This window comes from Saccostrea echinata, unplaced genomic scaffold, assembly GCF_033153115.1.
Source record: "Saccostrea echinata isolate AGI-Se365-2 ecotype Australia unplaced genomic scaffold, CSIRO_AGI_Sech_v1 ptg000020l, whole genome shotgun sequence".
In the NCBI taxonomy this organism is placed as follows: domain Eukaryota; kingdom Metazoa; phylum Mollusca; class Bivalvia; order Ostreida; family Ostreidae; genus Saccostrea; species Saccostrea echinata.
In genome coordinates, this window is record NW_026889769.1 from 4432680 (window position 1) to 4445170 (window position 12491).

At 32.9% G+C, this 12491-nt stretch overlaps 1 protein-coding gene across 2 annotated transcripts in view; it reads left to right on the forward strand.

The window, feature by feature from the left end:
- LOC133189964 (myelin regulatory factor-like) overlaps positions 1–12491 on the forward strand; it is a 69197-nt gene that overhangs the window by 10558 nt on the left and 46148 nt on the right. For both annotated transcript variants that reach the window (XM_061325412.1, XM_061325413.1), the window contains exon 2: positions 2756–2822. In XM_061325412.1, the coding sequence (XP_061181396.1) occupies positions 2756–2822 (67 nt within the window). The remainder of the gene's footprint in view (positions 1–2755; positions 2823–12491) is intronic.

A 12491-nucleotide genomic window follows, 5' to 3' on the forward strand; every position in this document is an offset into this window, starting at 1 on the left:
TGTTGTGTGTTGTACATGTATGTTGTCTGCAAACTTTTCACATTTTCGACATCCTTAGGAATATATGGGGAAAAAATCTTTCAAATCTCCTCAAGAACCTAATTGGGCCAGAAGAGTTGAAACATATGTGAAATCTTCATTACATAGTGTATATTCAAGTTTGTTCAAATCATGACCAAATTTACATAATGGGCGATAATGGACAATCAGAGTTTTACATAGGCGGGTATATAAAAGAAACAATCTGAGAAATCTTCTTCTCAAAAACAACAAAGGCATGATTATTCAAACTGATATGGAAGCATCCTCAAGTAGTGTACATACATGCAAGTTTGTACAAATGATGAACCCCAGGGGTAGGATAGGGCCACAATTGATGAAGTTTTACATAGGAATATATAGGGAAAAAATGAGCTGATGAAGATATGATTCAGGTGAGCATTGTGGCCCATAGGTCTCTCTCTCTTTTTTTTTTTTTACCTTACTCTTCATTTGCTTCATTTTTTTCCTGACAGGGAATCTATGTGCCATTCTTGATTTAATTAACCATTACTGTAGTTCCTTGTTTCTTTTCCTTTAATGATGTAGTTTTTTGTTAACTTTGCATGGACTGTATTTTAAGGATTGAACTGAATATTGTAAAGAATGTATTTTCCTTAATGATGCAGATTTTTTGTCAACTTTGCATGGATTGTATTTATTAAATTGAACTTACTGTAAGGAATGTAAGCTTTTTCGGAGAATACCCTGGTACTTATGAGCCATCTCAACATTGCCCAACATCATTTTGAAGAAAATATCTACTGTGGAATCATCATTTTTCGTCGGGGACCAATGTTCGTGGATTTCGTGGGTTACCCTTACCCACGAATTTACATCCCCACGAACGTTTATTTTGTAAACATATTGATTAATTGAATCTACCGTATAAACGAGTAACCCACGAAATTACGTCCCCTTGAACAAGTAAAATTTTGCTTGTCCACGAACACTGACCCCCATGAATTAAAATGATTCCACAGTATTCCTTGTCATGGTACATGCTGCAAAAGTAGAAAGCTCAAAATGTGTTTTGATAACAAGATAATATTAAAGGTCTGCATACAAGATATTGCTTAATAGTTTTTGGGAAGTTCTATATGGCAAATTCAAAATTCAAAGCCATATTTTTATTTATTTGTTGCCAAATGATAATCACTCCCTCTCTTAGTCTCTTTCCGAGACTTAAAATTGCTGTTGTTGGTAGAATCTGTACATACATTGTACATGTATGTCTTTATATGATCTCCATAGTCATTTTGATTAATGATGATCAATATCTTTCAAATTGGTGCATAAGAGTTCAGCTCTATCAGTGCATGGTATCAAATTATTTACATATGATATATGAAATATTTATCTTTTTGGCATGGTTTGAATATTGGGCATTTATCGTTGTAAATAGGATTGTACTTATTGTACTTGTTTGCTTTATATAATAGCCCTGCTCACCCTGTGCCCCTGTTTTACATAGTAAACACAAGTAACATGTATAGTCTGGTGCCCAATCCAGCTCAGTATATTTCATATATATCTTGGTCTCTTTTGGTTTCCCCTTTTAGCACAAAATTTTCAAAAACCTCCTCATGACCCCAGAAGTCCTCCCCCCCTTAATTTCCACTCTTTTCAGATTGAATGTCTTGTGCACTTGTGATGAGTGAATTAAATGATGGGTTATATGATTTAGATTAACTGACTAAATGACTTTTTTATGTAGAGATGTTTTCAGTAACTAAAAAATCATGTTTTATGTACAGGCTTGTATTATCTGACTATCTCAGATTACAGTTTAAGACTGTGTTCTTGTCAGTGGTACTTCGTTAGAACTAATGTGGTTGGTGTATTGTGCATCCTCTATATAGGTGATGCACATACCTGACATTATCTCTGAGACTCTCTGTTAGTGCCATCATAATGGCAATTAAAAAAAAAGTTAATTCTACACACATTCAGGTATTCTGACCTCAATACGTGTCAAACACAACAATGCTGAATCATGTTTTGTACAAAGCATGCCAAGACCTAAGTAGCACATGCATTAATTAAAAAAAAGAATATTTTTATATAATGTATACATATATTCTTTGTACTTACATTGATTTTATTAAGTACATACACTGATGTATAACAATTAAATCATTGTATTCTTTCCCATCATGTCATTTGAATATATGCATGAAAGTTTTCATTTCGTTTTTCGACTTTCATTTTGGTTTTAATGAGTTCATCGTGTAAAAAAGCCATCTAATTTGAAGAAAACTGCATGTTAATTCCTTGTAGGCTTAATATAATATCTTTTAGTAAGAAATTAATATATACAGGTGACAATTACGGTGATGTTATGAGCCTCATTATTATAATATCTCCAGTGTACATCACTTATTGATGTCATACTATTTACATATCTGTTTTGGAAATGAATTACATGGAATCTTAGAGCTGGCTTTGTGTTGTTCTGGTTGGACCGAACCACAGAAGAAGATTTCTTACAATTGACCTTGACCTCATAATGATTGTAACAATTTAAATGAACTGCATAATTATCAGACAGTTTTGATTATATTTGGATTTCAAAAATGGTTGTCAATTTTCCATCTGGACCATTAAGTGATTATTGTGGTAAATTTCATAACTTTGATATTTGGATTGAGGATTTAATTTTGAAGATGGAATTAAATGTTGTGGAATGAATGAATTTCTTTTTTTGTTTTTGTAGTCCAGGACTTTGTGATAGATGAAGCCTTGGACATGGACCTGGAACGCTACCTCGGGAATGGTAAAATGTGAGTACTGAGTACAATTCACGTGACAGATAGGTCAATAAAACATTACAAGGTGACATTAGTATATGTATTATGAATTGTTCTCTTCATTGTAATTTGTAAATGATTCCTTCGTAAATTAACAATTTCGCATAGTAATTAATGCAAAATTGTTAACTTACAAAGTAATCATTTTTTTGGCCAAAATTTGTCGTATTCATCATCAGTGTGACTTTATCAAGAAATGTGGTACTCATGATGTTGCGCCATTCGGCCGTTTGGCCACAAAATGTAAGTAAAGCAAAAAGTAGGTAAAAATAGCTACTTTGGGTAGCTTTAAATACCTAGGTAGCTATTAATAGCTACATAGGTAGAAATAGTCTATGGACTGGACCTGTTTGAAGCCAAAATTTTGGAAATGTGACATTACCAATCTTAGCAGATTATAAATTCTTTAATCATCCATATTAAACAGAAAATATCAGTATAGCAAGCAGAGAAAAGTGTCAGCTAGTCAGTCACTTGAACTGAGGACCTCCCATTAACCGTGCACTGCTGACTTGTACCCATGCAGTTGCCGTTACATACTCATCCCCCCTTTTCTCAAGGTTTTCCACCAAAAAAGAAAAAAAATCACTGATACTCTTTCAAAAGTACCCAATGGTTTTGTTCTTAGGCAACAAATAAAAAAGAGACAAGGAAAAGTTTTGGCCAAACAGGGCTCTGAACCTGTGCGGGGTCCTCTACCACTAAGCTACCAGGCCAATGTACCAATCCCCATTACTATTGGCATGACTCAGTCATTTGATTCATTCAAATTTTGTAAGCTAGACAATTATTTTGGTTGAGGGAAGTCTATCTCATAATATTTAAACATATTTTTCTATTGACTCCAGTGTTCAAAAGCTGGACAGATTCCAGTGTTTTCAGATTTCAAGGGTATGCTCAGAGCAACCATCACAGAATAGATTTTCCGTGGGCTACCAAAAAATTAAAAAGGAAAAATATATATGTACATATACTGTCAAAGGTTCAGTAAATAAATTCCAGCTAAAGATTTTAATTGAAGAGACTTGAAGGAACACAATTGTAGTAAATATAGAGAAATTTAAACTTTTCTCTGATATTATTTTGTGTCCCACCTAAGCAGAATTATTTTTTAATGGCTGTTTACTACTTTTCATTTTTCAAAGAGAAAATATTTGTAAGAATTTGTTATAACCTATCCATGCATGTGTCAGTTTACAAAGTAAGACACCATCTTAATATCTTAACATGTAGTTGTAAGACGTCTTGTCTACCTTAAGTGAAGGTTTTCAAGTGTATATATATTGTAAAACGGTAAGGTGATGTAGCCCTAGGGCCAAGCTGGAGATTAAAATGCTTCAGTCCAGACGTGGCTTTACAGAATGTCTCCATTGCAGACCTGCATAAAATGTTCTTAAACCTCTAACCAGCTTACCAAATGTTTAAAAGGCAGCTAATCAGAAAACATAACAAAGGTTTCACTGTAGAAGTAGTGACAATTACATAAACCCAAACACCAAAAGCACACAACTGGGTCCTCCGCACTGAAAAGAAAATTTGTTTAATGGATTTCATGTTCTGCAATTGTCAACACAAGTTTGTTTGACTTTTGAAATCAGGTTATAAAGAATTAAGTACTTCAAAAAACCAGACAATATTGATTGACTAACAGAGCCTTAAGTTCCTTTTAATGCTCAATTATATCAACATTGAAGAGAACTGTAATGCATTCTGTGATTAAAAACGAGGGGGAAAAAAATCTTGACCCGCAATCTCAAGCCTACATACAAAAAAAAGTTCGAACAAGAGCCAGCTTTCCTTTTCATAAAATATATTTTATGACACACGCACACTTTTAAAATGCTTGAGAAAATGATGTATTGTACAACGTACTGTATCACAAAAATCAGTGTGGGTCAAGGGTGTAGCTCTTACTGAAAATTGCCTTTTTAATACATATTTTGATATCTATCAAATTTTCTGTTGAATTCGAATTACATACTTAAACTAATTGAAATTTCATAATGTGTTTGATAGAAAAAAAAATTGAAAAGGAAAGAAAATAATTCCTTGTAAGTGTGTTATGTATGTGTGATGTGCCAGCGGAAGGAAGTGAAAATCTACGCAGAGAAAAAAAATAATATAAGTATGTCATTAATTACTTAGCTTACGTGGTGGATCACAAGGAGTGTCTCAACAAAACAGAGGGAGATGGAGAGTTTTACTTATTTTCCTCTATTTAGCTCACCTTGACAGAATCATGATGAGCTTATGCTACTGTAGATCATGAAATTTTCAAAAACACCTTATTTTCGTGAGAAAGTTATTTGCGAGACAAAATTTTCATGAATTTTGGTTACTACTTTACATAACACTATATGTGACAATAAAATTTTTGCAAGCAAATTACATGAAAATAAAGTTCTCATGTTAAAAAGTGATTTAAAGTAGGGTTGCCACAGTTACCCGAAATAACCAAAAACTGTGGTCCAAGTTGTTCAGTTCGGTTTTGGTTCCATTTTCAGGCACAGATCCAGGAATTGAAGGGGGGGAGGGGCGCAAAAAGTAGGCAGGGGGTCTGGCAGCTGCCTTGAGGCCCCCCATTGGGTCCAGGGCAAAGCCCCGGAAGCTCCTGGATTCTAGAGATTTTGTAGGGTTAAAATGAAGTCTACCGAGTAGACATTTTTACATTTTCTCAAGAAACTATGATTTACACTAACTTTGACAATTTTAGGGGGGGGGGGGGGTGTCAGGTTGCTGATTTTTCCAGATTTCTTTGGGTATGGTTTATGTATTAGAAACTGTTTTTTACAAAAAATGGCATTGAAATCAAAAGAATGATGAGGTGAACAGTGATAATAGACATCACAACTGAAATCAGCTTTATTCCATGGCAAAAAACACTTGTCACGAAAGGATTAAATAATTATCAAAACAAGCAAGAATGGTCAGGTTGTAGCTATAATAGTCAACCTAGCAGTCCTAAACACTGATGTCAAGACATTAACATGGTTAAGACTTGTTTTCAAGGTGAATTTAACTTAACAAATAAAAAATTTTCAAGTTAAATTCTTTGAAATTTGGGTTGAAATAGATAAAAATTTTCAAGTTAAATTCTTTGAAATTTGGGTTGAAATAGATGTTAACCAAACTGAAAAACCCTACCAGAACCAAACTAGCTTGGATGAATTATCTTGGGATGAGCACTACTAGACTTGCTATGGATGCTGGAGCTGACCTACATTTTCCAGATGAGTGACCAGGTTAAAGTTTTATGAGTAGGTCCCTCCCAAGTAATGATTAGCCCTTTCTGAACCAACTTTGCATGGATGATATACATGTATCTAGGGATACACTCTACCATACTAGCTTCGGATCCTGGATCTGACCTACATTTTTTTGGAGTAGCTGTGTAACTATATGGCTTGTTATGTCTAAAACTTGCAGGAATGATGCAAAGTTCTAGGGATGGACACTTCTAGACTTGTTTCAGATGCTGGATCTGACCTACATTTTCTGGATGAGCAAACTTAAAAATTTTTGAGTAGGTTCATTACCAAGTAATTTTAGGTCCAAATTAAATCAGACTCATTATTAATCAAGATATTGATAACAGGATGCATACTAGCTAGAATTAAAAAAATTGCATGAGATTTGCCTTCCTTTCTAGATAACATTTGTGGAGGTGGGCTTCGTAATCTTTGTTTTATTTATATATGTACTTCAAAGCCTTTTTATTTCAGTGGAATTCATATTTTGACTGTTTTTGCCTAGCTGAAATACAATCTTTCATAACAATTTACATACTCTTTGCACTTGTGCTAAATATGCATGACCACCTTCAGTCATTAAGGTTCCTTGACCCTCTGTTAAGAGAGATAACTCTTCCTGGGATAAATGACTATTATTTCTTATAAAAAAAAATTCAAGTTAAAAAATCAATTTCTTTCAAATTAGATTTGTTTTGGGAGATCAATAGCATTAAAGAAAGATTTTATATGAGTGAATAGAGGACAGAAGCTAAAATTGAGAGTGAATCCATACATTTGCTTACGTAAAATAAAACACAGTTATAGCAAATTGCCAGGGATGAACAATTTTGATTTGTTTTGTAAGTTTATTAGGGCTGAAACGATTCACCGAAATATCGATATTGTTCAATATTTCTGCTCGGTTCAATGTTCGATTCACTCTCGAGATTTTTCGGTCAGTACGTTTTTTTTATAATCGGGTTTGGTTGCTCCTTGAAATACATCAGGTTCAACCTCATTTTGATAGTTTGACACACATAAGGAAGAAAATTGCGACAGAGAAAGTTTCAGAGCAGGTTGCCACTGCTAGTATTGACACAAACAAAGCGCTCTTTTAATTTACAGAAGCACAAGTAGTGCTCTTTATTGTATCACCACCTTTACTTGCCTTTTGAAATCTGAATACATGTTTTCTTTAACCTTATGATTTGTTTCTTTTTTTAAAATGTATCGTATTGAAAAAATTAAATTGAGACACAAGTATCGCGATATGTACCGTACCGTGGAGGGGGCATATCGTTTCAGCCCTAAAGTTTATAATAATATAATTAAAATCACTTCACCGTGTAAGTGTGAATTCATTAATGTTCTCTGTAACTGTGTTTTACTCTATTGGTTTCAATATGCTAAAGTTTGGGTTAATTAGAACAAATATTCAAAAAAAAAAAAAGAAAAAAAAAGACAAAGAAGATTGAACCTTTAACCTACTGTGGGTTAAGAATATATCAAATTACATAAGTGACAAATGTAATGCCGCAGTTATTTTCCTCTGTCTTTTTTAAAGGTTTGTATATAACAGAACAACATCCGTTCTCATTTGATATAATGAGATATTAATCTATATAAATTCTATTAAATGTTCCCATCTGCAAATTTTAACAACTGTAATATCTGAAGTGTGAATATTTAATTATATTTTCCTTGGATTGTGCCATACAGTGTGTTGATTAACAGGACTTTTTATGAAGCTCAGTAACTAAGAAGATCTGGCTAGATGGCAAATCTGAATTACTAATGAAATTATTTTTGGTGTGTTTAATTATCATGGTTCTGCTTAGGTAAAAAAAAAATAACTTGCAATTCTCAGGAATCTGTTTTTTATTATTCATAACTTTTATTTTGCAGTGTATTATCTTTTCTAAATAGAATTATTTTTACATTATTGTCCCATATATTTCTGAGTTCGTAAGAGAGGGCTGAATTAAATAATAAGTGACAGAAGACATCATCATTTACTTTTTGAATGAAGGAGAGAGGTGAGGGAGAGAAAAAAGTGTGTCATCATGAACTAAAAGCTGTTATTTAAAGCTACCATCATCATAAATTACGTAAAAGAGGGAGTTTAGCCCTATTTTACTCAGGCTTATATTGATGATAATGATATATTTAGTAAGCTGTTATATTAAGCTGGCGTTTGGGGGGCGGGGGTGTCATTTTGAATAAATTTCAGGAAGTATATGTATCAAAAATAAAATTTTTATTGCAAAAACAGGTTAAACAATTCTTTTTTCATTAAGAACACTCCTTGAACATTGTAGATGTATATTGACAAGTTGCCTAAGATCATGACCTGTGTATGATATAATCATTCATTAATTAAGGAACTGTTCTCTGTAAGTGTGATTTTTTTTCTTTGGTCACTGCTTTAGACCCGGAAATTAGAAGGTTCATATTCCTAATAAGTAATTGGAATACAGAGAGTATGTTGTCTGTCATGTCAGAATTTAAATTGGTAATTGGCATGCCGTTTATATATTTACACTTATTTTACGTACATAAAGTGCACTATTATATTTCAATGTACAGAGACTTTGATACATTGTTGAAATGCCTTCACAAAATGATAAATTGATCTTGGTCTATAAATATTGATTTTAATGACTGACTTTCTGCTACAAACTGTTAATTATTGTCGCATATTTTAATGGGTTTTGAATATATTTCCACAGGTAGTGGGCAGGTTGAAAACATGTTACATTTTTGTTGTTGTCAATTTGTCAAATGCTGAAGGGGTCAGTAAATTTAAATTTAATTTTGAAGAACCTTAATGGCTGCAATTAATTTGTTTAAATCATTGAAAATTGTTGTGGGAAATTCCCTATAATTTTAAGGGTATGATCGGTTTGTTCTTTAGCAATGGCTGGCATTACTTTTGTGAAAATTTATTCAACCATGTGACTTCACTTCCAACTCTTGTAGATTTAAAATATTTATAAACCAATATTGAGTTGTAAAATATTTGGTTTTATGACTGTCAGTTAAATTTTATGTTTCTTAATATCATTCCCAAAGCTGCTATTTAAACTGCTCTTGTGTAAATCTATAGGGAAGGATTGCCATTCCAAATATGCTAATTACACACTTAAAATTGGAGATTTACGATGGAGATTTTTCATGGTAAATCAAGATGTTTATGACTGTAAGAAGAAATTAATTCTAGAGCCTCATCATTTTTCTGTTTTGATGTGGAGAACTATTATTGAATATAAAGTGTTTTTATGGAGATGATGTTTGAATTGTTATTACTAGAAGGTCATTGTCTTCCTGAGATTGTGTCTCTTGCAAGCTCAGATAAAATGTGTTTATAAGCATTAATTAGGATAGAAGAAGTGGAATTGAAGCTGAATGGAAAAGTCTGACTTTTCTGTTGGTCATTTACTTCTAAAAGACTTCAATTTTATGATACGGTCCTGTAATAGTACAAATAGTCATATACCTTTCTATGAAGCAACGATGGAAAAAATATTACTTCAAAGTTCTTGCATTAGTATTACAATCAGACTAAAATATTTTGAACACAGTGGAAAAGACAGAAAACTAAGATATCAGAGGGTTTCAGATATCGAAATTTCTTCAAGAGATCATGGTATTCAACTTATAAATGGTTTACCAGTATAAAGGTGGCATGATGTTTAGAGGGTTTTGTTGTAAATCACAGAGAAAGGAGTTGATTCCAAACATGTTAGGTTTAGGTCCCTCCGAAGGATGTGGAGACCGGTCAATCAGATGAAACCATAAAAACCGAGGACCACAGGCATAATCAGAGGCCCAAGCTTATTTCATTTCAAGTGAAAAAAAGGTCAAGTTTGGAATTGATTTGAGCATATCTTGAGAAGTACAGTTTATACAGAATTTTGGAATGAACTTTGGTAGTAATGTAGATTGTTTATATGTGAATAGATATAAATAGAAAGTAAACGTTTTAGATCATTTGATTTAAATGTATTTCATAGGTGAAAGTAGGTGCCGTATGCAAGGAGTTTCATACCTTTATCTTAATTATTTAAACACCCCAATTTTTTATGCCCCTGTATCGAAGATTCAGGGTAATATAGTTTTTGCCCTGTTTGTCTGTCTGTCTGTTTGTCAGTTTGTCCGCAAAAAATTTAACATTGCTCATAACTTTTGATTGGTTGGAGCTATAGCTTTCGTATTTCACATGTGTATTCCTTGTGAAAAGACCTTCCTTTGGGTACCATCACATTTGACCTCTTGACCTTGACGTTTAACCCAGTTTTACAAAATTTTACCCAACTTTAACCTTGGCCATTTCTTTTGAACAGTTGGTGGTAGGGCTTTCATACTTCACATGTGTAATCCTTGTGACATTAGACCTTACTAGGGATACCAACAACTTTGACCTGTTGACCTTGACCTAGGAGTTTGACCTACTTTTGGAAAACTTTAACCTTGGCCATTACTTTTGAACAGTTGGTGGTAGGGCTTTCATACTTCACATATGCAATCCTTGTGATAAGACCTTACTTTGGATACCAACAAATTTGACCCTTTGACCTTGACCTAGGACTTTGACCTACTTTTGAAAAACTTTAACCTTGGCCATATCTTTTGAAAGGTTGATGCTAGGGCTTTCATATTTCACATGTGTATTTCTTGTGAGAAGGCCTTTCCTTGAGCACCATTAATTTTGACCTTGACCTTGATGTTTGACTTACTTTTGAAAAACTTTAACCTTTTCCTTATCTTTTCAATGGTTTCTGCTAGGGCTTTCATATTTCTCAGGTATATTCCTTGGTACAAGACCTTACTTTGGGTACCAGCATACTTGATTTGCATTTGAGAAAGTTTAACCTTCGCTATAAGTTGCCATACGGGGGACATTAATGTTTCACAAACACATCTTGTTTTTAAGTCCTATTAAAGCGATCTGAAACTAACTGTAAACTGTCAATTCTCAGGTACCTAGGTATTTGCATGAGGTATAAAAGTCACAAGAAATCATAATATTATCTCTAATCAATTAATGCATCAGTGTTCATCAATGAAAAGTGTCATTATTTCAAATTTTATTCATAATTACTTTCGATTTGACTTCAAGTTAATTTTGTGGATTGCTATTCAGAATACAAAAAAATCAGTTATTTCAAAGCAGAACACTATTTTCATTTCATCAGTTTTTATGCATTAATTCCATTTCCTAATTTAAGTAGACCACCTGTTTTTTTTTTTTTTAATTTCTGCTTCGATTTTAAAAATAATGGATTGATCACTAATACAAGATATTTAAGAACATTGTTTTATGCACAAGTTTTATTGCAAATGATGAATATTTATATCATGCATTATATAAGCTGTTGGTAAACAATGATTATTATCTAAAAACCTTGAATAGCAACACATGACACTTAATTTCAGACAAAAGGGCGAAAACTTGTAGAATGAACCATTCTTTTCTTTTTAAATTTTTAAATTCTATTCATACCTGAATTTAAAAAAACAAAAAAAAAAAACAAACTTTGCTCTACTAATCCTTCTGCATTGTTTTGTTTCTAAAATAATGCTAAAATTGTTGACAACTAAATTTTAATTAATTTTAATATCCCCCTTTCTTTTGAGAACTAAGGTTTTAAAATTACCTGAATTGCAACATCTAGGCTAGGAAGAATACATTCGAAAATATAGCATTAAATCACTTCAAAAGTTTACCCTGCGTTTCTTTTTCCTTTCAGTATATATGATAAATCACAGATTACCTATAACTTTGATGATGAATACCAATAGCACCGTCTGCAATGCACTTGCAAACTAGCAAATCATGCATGCTCATATTTTACAAAATATTTGTGGGGTGTGCTACATGGTGCAGCTCACCATTCTTGCATTGTGCCATTTTCAGGCAGTATGTGCATATGGCACACAGCACCACGACTTTCCAGACCCTATTGAAACATAAAATGTTCAAATTATGAAAATATCTAATATGGGTAATTCTTGCGTAGAGGAATCCATTTATTTATCCCCATGCCATGTCATAATTGGCATAAAAACATTTCACATATATTTGATTTTGTTGCTAATTCATCAAGTAAAAATTCATTGGCTATGAATTCTTGGTGTAAAATTCTGGTAATATTCAAACAACATAATGATTAGCTCTTCATTAGGTTAGACACAGATGTCAGGGGGTAATGTTGTACCTACATTGTCCTCTCCCAGTCTGTGATTTGTCAGGCTAAAGTGAGTACACCAAAACCAGGTTCTGACATGACAATCAAAAAATTGCTTCAAATAAAATACAACACTCATTTAATGGCTCATAAGCAGGATATGTCAGATAAAATAAACTTCTACTAGAACACAAGCCACCTTGACAAGAAGCCAAGATGCCTTC